At 49.8% G+C, this 15,053-nt stretch overlaps 3 protein-coding genes across 3 annotated transcripts; 2 read left to right on the top strand and 1 right to left on the bottom strand.

Moving 5' to 3' along the window:
• Positions 1-399: 399 nt before the first annotated feature.
• On the bottom strand, positions 400-2,569 carry Z519_12220 (uncharacterized protein; the record flags this gene model as incomplete). The annotated part of the gene is made up of 2 exons (XM_016769926.1): positions 400-1,482; positions 1,538-2,569. 2 exons carry the CDS (start codon positions 2,567-2,569, stop codon positions 400-402), a joined length of 2,115 nt encoding a protein of 704 aa, XP_016613778.1.
• Positions 2,570-11,386: 8,817 nt separating this feature from the next.
• On the top strand, positions 11,387-12,646 carry Z519_12221 (uncharacterized protein; the record flags this gene model as incomplete). The annotated part of the gene is made up of 4 exons (XM_016769927.1): positions 11,387-11,692; positions 11,741-12,046; positions 12,113-12,283; positions 12,434-12,646. The coding sequence occupies 4 exons, from the start codon at positions 11,387-11,389 to the stop codon at positions 12,644-12,646; spliced, it is 996 nt and encodes a 331-aa protein (XP_016613779.1).
• A 1,337-nt stretch (positions 12,647-13,983) lies between these two features.
• On the top strand, positions 13,984-14,526 carry Z519_12222 (uncharacterized protein; the record flags this gene model as incomplete). Its single annotated transcript, XM_016769928.1, has 1 exon — positions 13,984-14,526. The coding sequence occupies one exon, from the start codon at positions 13,984-13,986 to the stop codon at positions 14,524-14,526; it is 543 nt and encodes a 180-aa protein (XP_016613780.1).
• Positions 14,527-15,053: the final 527 nt, after the last annotated feature.

Here is a 15,053-nt window from a genome sequence, read left to right on the forward strand (position 1 = left end):
CTTGCTTAAAGGCGGGGGAATCATCGAAGTGGTGGAGTGGGTTCGATACTAAGCCTCATACCACCGAAGGTCTAGACTTCTTCACACTGTTATCCCTTAGCAATTAAACCTGGTTCTTCATTCGTTGGACTATTAACCGTGGAAGATCTGTACTTTTCGATCCTACTGTGAGCTCTGTTGACGATCGGATATTTTAACTTTGGGCGAGTAGCAAGCATTGCATACAACAGGAACAGGCATGGCTGACGCTGTTGACGTGGCTAACGCGGGTGATGGCGATGATGTAAATAGCTAGCAGAGACTCTGGTCCACAAGGGTCTCGATGTTAGTAAGGCAGACATCTGAATGATACATCATCAGCAGCAAGTCGGCTGTGAACACTTGTTGTTCATAGCTATATCAGCTTGCGTCAAATGCAAGCCGGTCCCAGAATAACCAGTCTCCAATTGCACCGTTCAATTGTCCAGTCTCCCCCTGAAACATTTGATCAAACACCATAGCCTCATCTGAATCTGGTGGCTGCTCCAGGAAGGGCTTTGGGCCTGTGGGTTCTTCCTGGTTGACATAGTGCAGTGGCGTCATAGGCACCACCTCATTCAATTCTCTAGTCATGTTGATCATCGGTCGGCTTCTTTCGTTGCCATTCGCAAGATACCACTCTCTCTGATTTTGGCCAGTGTAGCGATCAGGCTTTCGCACCAGGGCAGTATACATCCGACACAGTGACATGTCACAGTCTTCAAAAAAGACGGCCTGGTACGGTGTAAGAGTGCTTTCAGGTGTTCCCGTCACCCTCTTCTGGGTAGCCACGGTGAGCTTGTACATCCGGTCGAAACTACCAATGCTCCCCAATGCAGAAGGCCAGTTTTTCTTCATCTCCTCTTGAGCCTGTGCCAACGTTTTGAGATCTTCCTGAGCAAGTGCCCATGATTCGGGATATTTATAGCACGAGAGTAGTGCAATAGAAGCAGCAAGAAGGTGGAAGGTGAAGCACGGTCCGAGGAATCGCACCTCGTCGCGGGCAAGAAAATCTTCAAACACTCCTGCTATTGTGGATGCTGCGATTACTGCAGCGGTGGGGAATGGGCCTTCAAGAGTCCTCGAGCGATACAGGAGAATGATTGTGGCAAGGTAGAGGACGTTCAATTGGCGGCATTCGAGGCTATAAGGTTTAAAAAACTGAGATGTGTAGATCTGGCGATTAGCGTTGTAAGAGGACAGTCGGAGCTGTTCAGGGAGGTTCTTGGTCCATCGGTACAAGGAATCTTCAATCCCAGTGATGTAGTCTTTACTAGACGATTTTCGAATCTCGTGCTGGGCGAATCGTCCCATGATTAGTGATAGGTCAACATAGGCGATGAAGAATAATCCTGTGAAAGTGGCGTTCGGAAAGTCCTCCAGGGTTGGCCGCGGAATGTCACATTCTTCAAGACTGATAGCTTGTGGGCGTCCATGGGCGACACTAATGAGGCGATCACGAGCCTGATAAACGTCAGACTCCATTGGTCCATGGAGACGAAAAGGAAGAAATACTCACAACTATGGACCACCATAATCGACGGCGCAGAGATTCATTGGGCACAGACTTTTTGTTGCTGTGAAGGCCCATCTGCTGGGCCAGGCTTACAGTGATCCGACACCAAAAACTGCTTGTATTCGTCGACACACGTTCCGGCCCGTGTGGATTCCACCAATGCATGAGTGATGAAGCAATCAAGAGATTCATTGGGTCTTTCTCATAGTCAAGCCAAAAGAGCGTCTTTGCTCGTGTGTAATAGTCCTGTGGCGAGGCAAAGACGTGAGGTTGAGATGGTGATAGCATGCGGCTTCCTGCCAGGAAGATAGATTGAAGTAAAAGAGGCGATACCTTCTCGGGATCCATGCCCATGACTTGCGATCGATCAACGATTGGATCCCAGGAATAACAATGTGTCCAAAAATTCTCAAACAAAGACTCTCGGATAGCGCGAGGCGGGATTTCGAAAGCATTCTGGAGTTTGGCAATCTGTTGGGTGATCTCCGAGGGAAGGGGAACGACGTAGCTGATTTCAGAGCCATCCTCTCCGCGAAACTTGTCCGGTGCAATGTACGCTGAACGTTCCATATAACCACTGTCGTAGATGCTAGAGACACTGGAGGCGGAAACAGCTGATGGAGAGGGACCTAATGGTTGATCCGTATATTCCTCCATGGCGCTTTGCGTTTCTTGCCGAAACGCTTGAAGCGCTTCCCCCTGTAATGGCTGGTCTGCTCCGGTAGTATGTGCACGAGATGCTTGACACGTGGCAGCCTCACTGTTTCCGGCAACCTGGTTCGCGGCCTCCGCTGGTTTAGTGACATTATTCTGCGCCGAGCCCTGCCAAGATGATGCCTTTGTTTTGTGAAGGTGTGTCCTCCGCTGCCGGACCCTTTGCTCACACACTTTGTCATCTCGCTGACAGTTCGAGCACTGCGGCTTGGTCGGACTAACGTCACATCTGACCTTACGCGCATGGCATAACTCACAGGCCCGAGTTGCACGAGGAGCTTTCTCAAATCGCGATGTGTGACGCTCGACATGGAAGCTCATATTGAAATACATAGGCCCTCGACTTGCAGGATTGTATGCTAAGAAGGGCGTTAAGAGGGTGGAAGGAGGGGACTGATGTCTGGAGTTTGGGGCGGGGCAGCTTGGGGACTTACCCTCTCCCCGGATTATCCAGTCACGTGATGACCACTCCGCCACGAATAGATTGGTCCATGCCTTTTCTTGTAGTCTGGTGTACGTACTCGATGCCCAAGCGGAGTGGACCGTTTCGACGATGATGGGCTGCGGGACAGGGAAGAAGACAAAGTAAGAAAGACGACACGGTTCGGTGATTTCCCAACGTAGCCAGAGAAATGTCATGTGTCTAAGTGGGTCTTTTTTGCAACCAGTAAAACTAAAAAGCATTTAGCGTTTCCATGTGATCCTATAACGTAACGTATTCTACTTGTTAGGTGCTCGGCCAATTTCGTGCTAATTGCTATGCCGCTTTTCTGTAACAAGTCCTTGTTATATCCCTTGACGCTTTAGTAAATTAATTCAACGCCTGTCTCGGAGGGACGTCACGATACCCTGTCAGCTGAGGCAATATTCATGCTTTTATGGCCCATGGATCAGGAAATCGTCCTCATGACCCAAGTCGCCCTGGGATCAGCCTCTCGAGCCTCGTCCTTCGCTTTCACCGATATCCAATGAGCGGCTCAATTAGCACCTTTTTTCCCTTGGTATGGAAACCTGAGTAAACCTGCGGGGAGCTCACGTGCGACTCACCCAGGCCGTTCTGCTTTACAACCACACACGCACCCTCTCACCTTCGTATTCACCTTGTCCACCCTCGCGTTCAACCTTCATCTGAACCTGCTCTACCGGGTGAGCCAGCGACGATCCAAAATTAGCGGCGTACCTACCGATTCCATCTTCAGCCCCTTTTCGACTCTGGACCACTTTACTACCCCTTCCTTTGACTGACCCCCAAAGAACTTCCTACTCCCTACTTCAAACAAAGTATAAAAGCCTCCTTCCTCCTCCCTCGGGCTACGAACTCTTCCCTCTAGAATACGAGCCTTCTTGTAACAATCGATGCGAATCCTGCGTATAGCCTGTCACGGGCGGAATAAAGAGAGGGATTACGGGACTTGTGAGCACGCAAGGTAGGGTATGGAATGGAAATGTACCGAAGCCTCTCCTATCTCAAGGTTTTGTGGGTTCCTCCTATATCCGTCGACCACCACTATTCCTGCGGCTGGCACTGCGATGGCTGGGATGGCTGGTACTGCGAAAGTATCATGGATACAGTGAGGTGGCTTGCTGTTACAATGGTGTTTCCAGAGACCTCCTCGATTGATCCTCCCTGCAGAGACGTTGGCATACAGCCAAAACCCGAATACCCCACTTCAGTATGCTGTTGTTCATCGAAGAACTTAACTGGCTTGCTCTGCCTAGTGGGCCGCCCCATGTTTGCATAAGTTGTGGTGTTGGAAGCACCCCGGGCAAAGTAAACAAAGCGCGCGTGAATTGGCGTTCGTAGTGCCAAGAGCAGCGCTACCACATCTAGTACAGTGCTTTCCAGAAGACTTACCAGGATTCTAGATACTAGTTTATAGAGAATTATCTATAGATTATTATACTCTGTTGACGGATCGTATAGATTGTCGTGGAAAGGTTGGGTCCTATGGTCACTTTTAGAAATTAACGTACTCTGCTTTTCTTGAGCTTAAAGGTAGTCTCTCTGGATGGTGTTAGTGGTGATATGCTCCAAGGTTTGCACTACTGTATACTCGCTCGAGTTCTATGTTCGACCTTGTTCTCTTGCACCCTGGCAAAGTTCTAGGACAGTTGAAGTACGCTCTAGTTGAAGACTTTGAGCGGACCTTATCGATGACGGGTAAAATGTCACGTTTGAGCTTGTTAGAAGGAGAATATTCCTCGTCTCTAACGTAAGGAGTAACTGGCCTTTTTGGCTATATGTTGTAACAGAGCACCTCAGGGTTCGGCGTGCACGTGCAACAACGCACAGAGGCCTGTCCAGCAGATCGGGAAGCGAGAACGCGTTTCTGGTTGATACTGACGAGACAACACCACCACCAACACCACCTAAAGGGGGCAGCAGCTAGGGCTACGCACACCTAGCACAGCGGCAGCATCGAGGAATAGGACAGGACTGATCAAACACTCAAGAATAGATTGACGGTACCAAAAACCATTGAATTCACGATATTCCCTCAAAACTTTCATGAATGGCACCCTGCCAGCACTGTAAACTGTCCTGCTCCCAGCGATCTAACTAATTAGGTTTGACATGTGACCTGACAGACCTTTGCCCTACCAGTCCACCACCAGCCCAGCACAGCCACGTCGCCTTGTTACAATATAATTGCTTGTGAAAGTCTACAGTCTCTTCAGACCCTTCATGCTCAGTGAGATTAAAGACGATGTTTTGCCTCCTTTAGTTCGGCAGTAAGATGGAACAGCGACTCCTGCAGACAAAAAGTGAGATGAGCGAACCAAAAGTTTAGGCGGGGTGGAACTATTGAGCAGCATCACGGGGAGTAATGTGTCACTGACCTCCCACACTGTAGTTTGTACCCTCTGGATGTTCGCAGTTTAACGGAAACCTTAGGTGTCTCAGCGCCTGGACCACCATTTACTTAATTAGATTCCTTGCTCTACGACGTACGATTCAACCGCGCACCCTGTCGCACCGGCAGGCCCAAGGTTACAAGGAAATTTAGGCAGCAGCGTAAGTACAGAGAATCTACCAAGTTTCCTGACGCCTGTCTGAACAGATGCTTAGCGGAGAGGCGGGTGTAGCCGATTGCTAGGAGGCCAGATTAGGCCCTCGGTGTGTTGCTCAGGGAAGTGCTCAGGGAGCGCTTAGTGATCATTTGCCAAAGGCTCAGTTAAAGCTCAGGTTAAAGCGGCCTTCGCCCACCCTCTAGGATCAAACCGTATAGGGTGTAACAGAGCACTTTAGGGTTCGGCATGAACGTACAACAACGCACAGAGGCATGCCCAGCAGGTCAGGAATCGAGAACGCGTTTCTGGTTGACACTGACAGGGCAACACCACCACCAACACCACCCCCAGAGTTGCAGCGGCTAGGGCAGCGAGCGCCTAGCACGGCGACGGCATTGAGAAGTAGGAAAGTGCCGATGAAACACTCAAGAATAGGTAGACGACATCAAAAAACCGTGAAATACTCTCTCAAACTGTAAAGAACGGCACACTCCCAGCACTGCGAACTGTTCAGCACTCCCCCTTAGCCCTTTTTGGTTTAACATGTGACTAGATAACTCTCCTTCCTGCTACTTCTCATACCATCTCAGAACAGCCACTGTGCCTTGTTACCAGTGTTGCCAGGACTATAGTCACGACCTCGCCGTTGACTATAGTCTGACTAGCCAAGGGCTTGGCACCCTTGGCAGGGCCACAATGTATGAATTCGTGCCCGAGCCCACTGTTTTGCTCACAAATTGTGTGTCAAAATGTCGGATTTTGTACGGCCAAGTATCGAATCGCCCTCGCCATCGATAGATACCGTTCTGCGATCGTCAAGTTCAACGCCATCGCGCCGTGCGAGTATCAGGAGGATTGGTATAAAGGAATGGACTCTGTCAGGCCACGAGGTCAATTGGCGCCGTGGTACCTCGACGTCCTACATCTGGCAGTATGGCGACGAGTATCGAGATAGCGACAGGTCCGATCAGTCCATCTCGTGGATCTGTGACCTCTGCGATTACAGAGTCTCAATCGCAAAGCCTGGCACTGCCTCAAACGCCAATCGCCACCTAAGACTTGAGCACGGAATCGTCAGTAAACGGCCTAGGCATGATGACGACGTTGCCAGCGTTCTGAGCGCAGATCTGGCCACTCCGCAACCGACGGCAACGCCAGTAGCGCAATCGGCGTCAACGGTCTTTAGGTCGCTTGTGTCCAGTTGCGATGTCGATCGGTTCAGGAACTTACTTATTCGATGGATTGTGAAGCAACAGATCCCTTATTTCGCTGTGGAACAGACAGATTTTAGGGACTTGTTGATATACCTGCAACCATCGCTTCAAAAGTACCTTGTTAAGTCACACACAACGGTTGGCGCCTGGGTCTGCGACGAGTTCGATAAGGGTAAGGAACAGATGAAGTTCCTGTTACAGACCAGTTAGTCCTCCGTTCATATAAGCTTTGATATCTGGACCTCACCGTCAGCGCTCCCAATACTTGGAATTTATGGTCATTTTCTTAATAATAGTCTTAAACTGCGGCAGGCTCTCCTAGGGCTTCGATTAATAGAGGGATCACACACTAAAGAGCGAATCGCAGAGGCAATCGCAGGAGTGATCGCAGAGTTCGAACTTAAGGAAAAACTGAGTGTATACGTCGTAGATAATGCTGCCAATTGTTCCACTACCTATAAACTATTAGTTAGGCGTTTCCACCCAGGTGAAGAGGAGGGCTCTCGCCGATCGCGCTGCCTAGGCCATATCATCAATCTCGCAGCTTAGGCTTTCATTTATGGCAAGGGTAACGAGGTCTTTATCAACGCCGCCGAATTTGCGCGGGAACTGTCAACTCGAGATCAACAGGCCCTCGCTGAGGAACAGGCTCTCTGGAGGACGAAAGGATCGTTTGGTAAGTTTCATAACACTATTAGATTCATTAGAGACTCTAGTTAACGTCGACAGCAGTTTTAGGCAGTGATTAATATGGTGGTAAGTTAGATGAATCTTTAAGGTGATAGAGATGGCGCAGATAGAAAGTCAATCGATTTCTTACGTAATCTCGATTCAGTTGCCTAATTAGGAAAGGTGCCATTAATTCCTCTTAATCTAAGTGGCTAGAGCTAGGCTAACTTACCTAATCTAGTAAGTGAAAATGGCGAGACTTCTACTCCTGACTTTGGCGATCTACAACCTAATCTTCTGCTAATCCTTAATAACGCAACCAGATGGAATTCTACCTATTTAGCTATCCAACGAGGTCTCAGACTGAAAGAAGCCCTTAAGATCTATGTTCTGCAAGCGCCAGACTTTATAGAAGACGACATCCTAACGGAGGAGGACTGGACGCAGTTGCATGCGATCTACGAAGGCCTCAGGCCGTTCTAGGAGACGACCCTAAGACTTGAAGGCACTGGTACCAACGGCTCTCACGGAGTGATCTGGGAGGCCTTACCAGTGCTAGATATGCTCAGTTGCCACGTTGAGACCTTCATGACTACTAATCAACAGTCGTAGGCTAGTCAGTTGCAACGAAGGCGAGGAGGGACACAACGGTATATAACTAGTGTTGACCCTCTGGTCGTCTATTATTAAAACGCCTGGGAAGTCCTGCAAATCTATAACGACCTAACAGACAAGAACCACGAGATCTATGCCGCAGGCGCTCTCCTCAATCCTTGTCTACGCCTTCAGTACTTCAGGCGATCCTAGACTAATGAGGCCGCAGGTCAGATCGAACCTATAATTGCAAAGAACCGTCGAATCTAGGAGGTTATCTACAGGCAAAATACGCCTAAGAACGTTCTACCTGTTTAGCAATCGTCTCTCGGCGCATTCATTGAGCGAATGCAAGCATCTAAAACATCTACGATCGAGGACGACTTCTATAGATACATCAATGGTCGACCAACGCCCTTCACAGATTGGCGCGATAAAAACCTGTTCCAATGGTGGTCTACTTGCGACTTCCCTGCGCTTCGCCAGTGGGCTTTCAACACTCTATCAATACCTGCGATGTCTACAGAACTTGAGAGGATCTTTAGCCAGTCGAAGAGGACGATAACAGCCGATCGCAATCGCCTTTCAGCGAGGTCTTTTGAGGCCTCGCAATGCTTGAAACACTGGATTGATCAAGGTCTATACACGGTCGGAGGACCTGCCTAGTTCCACCAATCAGAGCCCTCCGTTTGCGGATGAACTAGTCAGACTATAGTCTGACTACTGACTATAGTCAAGGTCGTGGGCTTGACTATAGTCTGACTAGTGACTATAGTCCTGGCAACACTGCTTGTTACAATGGCAATTAGGGTTTTCGTTCGTGGGTAGCCTACTGTAGGTAATTCCTTCGTAAAACCTTAGCTATATACAAGTGAGTACTAAACTTAGTAGGAGTTAGGGGCCAACGTAGATCACTGCCTCGGTAGAACTACCATATTTTTAGATTTTCGCTCGAAAATGTACAAGATATATGGACAATGGACATTTAATCGACCAAGGTAATACATCCTGGATCATAGTTTACTGCAGGCCTAGACGAAGTCATTATATGGCCAATTTTTCATGAGTAATTTGTGCTCAGAGTCTGCTACAGCCGTACTAGCAACATCACCAATGTGGTTCTTTTCACCAAAGTTTTGATCGTTGACCATTAACGCTTTGATGGAAGGCTATGAGATAGATTACTCTAAAAGTCATTATCGAGTGGTAAGAAGGTTAGACATTCGTGTCCGCTCCCGCTCCCAATCGCAATTGTCACAAGAGAAAGCTCGTGTCGACAGAAGTATGAATGAGCAAATATCATTGATCAGCCCCCTCCAGTCCTTTCCAATGCAAAGTTGCCATTCCATATGGCCCGCCGAAAGTTCAGGCGTAGGTAGGAGTTACAGGTCAAACTCCGATGTCACGCAGAAGGCCGCGTTGCGGTATAGCGGGGGCTTTGTGCCAGTGCCAAACCGTACGGCGGAGAGTAGCTCGGTTCAAAAGAAGGTGCTCGTGCAGGCACGTCTCGAAGGTCATCCGAGGTGTTGGTTGCCCTTGAACTCGTTGTCATTATAGAGTGAGGTGTTCGGATTTGTGACGGCAGGCGAACAAGTCCTCCGGACATGCGTGCTGGGGGGGTTGGGGGCCAGCAGCAGACATTGGAAGCATTGCATCTCCTGTCCGATCCGCGTTTTTAGGCGCGCGACCGGGATGAAGAAGTTCATATTTGGGCGCCTTCTGTGCATCAGCAACTTTGCCAATATCTTGAGCCGATGGTTGCTGGCCTGGTTGGCATTGTGTCTGACCGGCTTGAGGGAGCACCATCCCTTTTGGTACCCGCTGCTGAGAGGCCGGGGAATCCTTTTTTTTTTGGCTTTTGGGGACGTCAACTGTCTTCTCAATGTTCCGAAACGTGATCCTTTCGGAGTCTCGGATATCGGTGACTCTGTGGCTGGGACATTGGATGAATCAACGGGTGAATTGTTGGCAGTAAAAATTCTCAGAAGCTTGTGCCTTTTCTTATTCTTACCCGAAGCACATGGTTCCGGAACGGGCGTCTTCCTAATCTGTAGTGTCTGGGACTGGCACAAATTGTGCTTTGAGGAATCCTGCACGGAATAAAGCTCGGACGTCCCACCGCTCTGTTTTTCAGGATCTTCTTCTTGCATTTGTCCATCGGATAACGGAGAAGGATCTTGTACGCTGGTCAGATTCGGAGACGCAACTAAGTCCGCTGTCCCTTCATCGAAACCTTGATACGCCTCCTTATCTGTGGAAATGGCAGATTCGCCTAAGGGTAAGAGGACAGGGCTCTCGCATACGCAAGGACGGTATGAGGTGCTTGGAGCAACATTTTCTGTGTGGGAGCAGCTGACAACTAGTGCAATCTCATGGCCTCTTCGGGCCGGACGCAGGAGGGTTCTGAGAGTCAGCGTCATTCTGTTTGATCCATGCGGGGTTGAAGGTCTTCTTGTATCGTGGAGCGCTGCAATTGAAGCCCGTTGTAACTCTTGATATGCGCGTGGCATCTCCAAGCTCCGAGCCCGCCCTTCCATTTAGGGTTAGCCCGGCTATTGGGGAGGCAAATTTTGAAGAATAACTGTATAGGGCAAATCCAATATATCCTCAGTCTAGGGAAAAACTGAGTTACTGTCTATCACAAGATCGAGAGATTCAAAATATTTCAAAGCAAAGGTGACAGACAACGCCACCCCGCTAGAGGATGTCGGCAAAGAGAGGCCGAGCTTGAGGCTGTGAGGCTGGTGGGCGGTACTCGGCGTCGCCATTGAGCCAAGTGACTTGCACCAGCAGGACCCATTCTCAGCCTTATCTCTCATAAAGGCGTCGACGAGGATTGCTTCGAAGTCATGTTTCCCAGTGCAAACATCGATGAACATGGGGACGAATACCCAGGACCAGGCTGAATGGCATTTCAACAACGTCAATTACATGTCTGACTTGCGGGTCTTACCGGCTCCCTGGGTAAAGCATTGCTGATGTGCTTTAGGGACAATGGGCATGAGTTGCGACGGACCTTAAAGACGTTCGAAAAATCACAACTTTCTGATGAAACAGACGTGTATGCGATCAAAGCGAATGAGGCTTTTGATGGTTGCTTCAAAAATATATATATATGTAGAAGAGTTTCTTTACTGACGAGATTCCAGATTGGGAAGAAACGCATATGGGGTCGGCAGCGTTGCGGAATTTCCTCCAGGTATATTGCAAAGACAAAGGGCTCCCTAAGCAAAGTTGAGGAGTTCTGGATGACGCGGTCATGGTCTCCACGAGGCCTTTCGAACAAGCACCAATTTCTGTGAGAATGCCTCCAAGTTGTTGACTGCTGACCTAACCCATGGCTTCCGGATTCATCAACCGCCTCTTGGTCCGCAGCACGCGGGACCCCATACCGTCAGACTCGAACAAGCTTCGACAGGATCCTGGACTTTTCAGGCTCCTAATGAAAACATTTGATGTACCCTTGGCATTTGTATCAGCGCTCACTCAGCTTCATCTACCCAGCGGCCGTGGCTTTGGGAGTCCTGAGATGAAGCCGCCGAGACAATAAACCAAATTCAGCTTTTGGTATGTCCTCCCGATTAGGATGCAAGTACTCTGCGACGATACAGAGAGGGCCCATGTAGCTAGCACAGCAGGGAGAAATCAGATGGATCCCCGCCACTACCTGCATTTACTAGAAGTAAGAGTGGACGTCAGGGGTTCTCAGATTGCTATCTTGTGCGAATTCTTGCAAAACGAGCCGGGATCAGCGACAATCGTGTTCAACTTCATGGACGGTCGTTGGAGTCGGTCTGTTGAAGAGCCTCAACGGCGACTGGAAGAGTCCGTCAAAATCGCCGACGGTCTCAGCCTCGCTGTGGACCCATTATTCATTCATTCGATATTCTTCACGAGCAGCCATCGGTGGTGGATGAGCTCATTGAGCAGCATCAATGACCAACTGATCACATATGTAGGCAGGCCTTATACCTGTTGACGATTTCCGCGCTGATAAATACAGGAAAAACGGCTCCAGCAAGAAATTGATGACGAGACAGAGGCATCAGACGTCTATAGTGTAATTAACCGAGCTCTGAATTCCATAGCGGCTCGCCTGCGTCGCTACGCCTCGGAGTTATTAACAGCGCCCGAAATTCTCGGTGGCATCAAGGAGCATCATGACAGCTTTTCACAACAACAAGCAGAAGAAAATCAGCAGAAATACTATCGAGTCTCAAAATGTCTGAGCCAGATCTGCTCTCACATGAAACAGGTCAGGATTTTGCTGGAGGAGCTCGAGGTGAAGCTGAAGAATATCCTTGCACTGGTGGGTCCCCTTTTCCACCACTATGACCAACTTATGTGCGGGAGAACATTCTAACTGGCTTTGCAGTTGTTCAATCGCATGCAAATTGCCAATGATCGCCCGATGGTGTCTAACGGTAGAAAAATGCACTCGATCCTACAGGCGACGCGTGAAGACTCCGAGATCTCTCGAATTATCGCCGCGAAACAGGGTCAAATCGCGGAGGAAACGCAGAAAGACAACGTCGCCATGAAGACTGTGAGTCTGCTCATGAGGCATCCTGTGCTTTACCATGCCTACTGACACATGTGGAGATCGCCGTGACTACCATGTTTTTCCTTCCTGGCCCTCGTTTGCTGTAAGAAAACAATGTACGCCAAAAATGACCATGTTAACAACTCCGCGTAGGCATTCCTAGCGATGCCGCTCTTCGCACAAGATGACTACTTGACAAATGGAGCGAAAGTCTGGGTATGGGTCGTGTGCACGGTTCCCTCAACATGCGTTGCATTCGCCTTCTACTCCTACTGGAGGCCGAGGCATGAATTGAGGAAGAAGAATAGTCCCTACGCTGTCACCGGCCACGAGAATGGCCGGGTCCTTCAACGAGGACTCGCCTAGTGTTACATTCGATACTAGATTGAATTGTGCAATGCTAGGCGGTCATGGAGCGTTGAGATGGTCGGAGATGCCGTGATTTGGCAAGACGTACGCGTCCTCCTGCAAGACGACAGAGCCGCACAATTGACGAGAATGGCTAGCAAATGTTCTCTCTATGTTTTCTAGCATGCTGCTATTGGCGGCTTGGGCTCAGGGATCCTGGTCTTTCTTTCCAAGTGTGGGGCTGGTGGGCTGTGTAGAGACATGCATAGGGAAAGGACCGTCCAGGTCCCCACTACCCTGTAATGGTTGCTTCTCTCTTATGCATGCAACCACTGTGTTCTGCCTTGTAGGGATCGCGGGTATGAAGACCTGACTGCCACAAACTGACAGACCTTTCGAGAGCATACCCCGCTTCACAGTCTGTCAGCCTCATGCATTACGATGATTGGCCGTGGCAGTGGTTCCATCTGCGAGATAAAGTCAACGTTAGGATATGAAGGTCACCATCTCACTATAACCAACTCATGTTCTTTCCTACCCTTACATACGCCTAAACGACTAGGACTGGGCCCGGAAACGTGGTGATGATATGCCTTCCCCGTCGCAATCCATGACTTTCCAACTTCTTCCCTCGCACAGCATCCCGGGAGTTTGTCAGAATCAGCTGATATAGCACTGTTAGATAAAACTAGAAGGATCAACTCTGAACGCCCTAATCACATTCCGCATTGCACAAGCATTTCCTCACCCGTAGCAGACACCAGTTCTTCAAAACCACTATGGCGCCTGGTGACCGCGACTGTCACACGCCTGAAGCAAGCGACAATGCCTCCCATACAAACCCCCTTCCCCTTATGAGCCCAGCCGACGAAGGCATATTGTTCCTTTCGCTCTGTGCCGCTCTCTGTTCTCAACTGATGTGTCAATCAGTACTCGTGGTGCTGTGCTCCGCGAAGAAATCAGCGCTGTGCAAGAGGTGACAGATCTCCTGACCTTGGACGCACGATACGCTAGCAGGGTGGCGCCATGGTCACAATTCTGCCACGGACTGCAGGGTCTTGAGACTTTGGGAGCGCTCAGAAACTCGGCCGGGAACGAACCAAATTGCTTGTTCGACAACTCAACGGTGCTGAAGGCTCTCAACTCAACGAACATCTAGTAGCTGCTCACTGACGGCGAGATCTCTCAGAGCTTCATCGAACGCTTCTCGGTCAACATCAGCAGAGCCGGGCTGCATGGAAAAGCCTGCGTTATCATCTTCTTCGGCCACCGGAAGCCGAAGCCTGAAGATTGTAACATCTCTGTCGGAGTGTCGCTCTTTGCCTTAGTACCCGACTGTCTCTTCCTCTTTCACAATGTCGAGACATACAAGGTGTTTGCAGTCGAAAGGCTCTCTCGGCTTGATCAACAGTCACCAGTCAGTCTCGCAGGAGATCAACGACAGGACCAACTGGTCGGATTTGAAGACCATACGCTACTCCGATTTCGGGAAGATCGCTATTCCGAAGTCAGCAAAACCTCGACACGGACGAAGTAATGTTGCAAGACGGCAGCAAAGTGAACTTGGCACAGCTATACGCGATGAGATCAATGACGAACATGTGCGGACTATCCTGGGGAATGATGACTATTTGAACACAGTGATGTTGACTGCAACAACGCGAGGAGAGGCCAACTTAGTTGAGCACCGACTAAAAGGCCAACGCAGACTTCCGCCGGGAACTATCAACGCCTACCAAGTCGATGTAGAGAAAAAAGCTGAGCATTGTGTCAGCCATATTGTCGGCAAGCTCATGAACTATGGGTGTCTGCCTAGGCCTGACCACACGGTTCGCCTAACGCTTCGTGACGCGCACAAACGCAACTGGCGCAAATTTGCCACAGCATGCGCTGGATGAGAACAAAATGATGAGGTCAATCTAGTCGTTGCGCACGCGGTGAACCGCCTGGAGATTATCAAAGAAAGGGGACTCGGTAGTCCAAGCAGTATCGCCTCTCCGACTCCAGGTATGGGATTTGCTACCTCTTCTAGCAGGGCATCTCCAGCTCCAGTTCCCTTTATCGCATCTCCGACTCCGCATATGGTACTTGGTACCCCGTGTAGCGCGGCATCTCTAATTCCAGGAGCTGGCGGCGGTTACTTCCAAACACCCCCAAATCCTGACTGGACAGGAACTACGTAAGATACGAATCAAACCTGGAGCCCACGCCCACCCAATGCTCCGAAGCTACAGCAGCGACCCTTCTCTGTACAAGAGGTACAAGCTCAGGTTACCTTCATCCCCGGCTACCGGAGATCGAAAGCCGGCTTAGGCACTGTGCACCCATGTCCGATACGTGGTGAATTATCTCCAACGTTCGAGATTTCGCTCAAATCATCACCAGTTGGCATGCCGACGCGGCGTTTCACAGCACCTCATAGCCG

Source organism: Cladophialophora bantiana (genome assembly GCF_000835475.1).
Source record: "Cladophialophora bantiana CBS 173.52 unplaced genomic scaffold supercont1.27, whole genome shotgun sequence".
Lineage (NCBI taxonomy): Eukaryota > Fungi > Ascomycota > Eurotiomycetes > Chaetothyriales > Herpotrichiellaceae > Cladophialophora > Cladophialophora bantiana.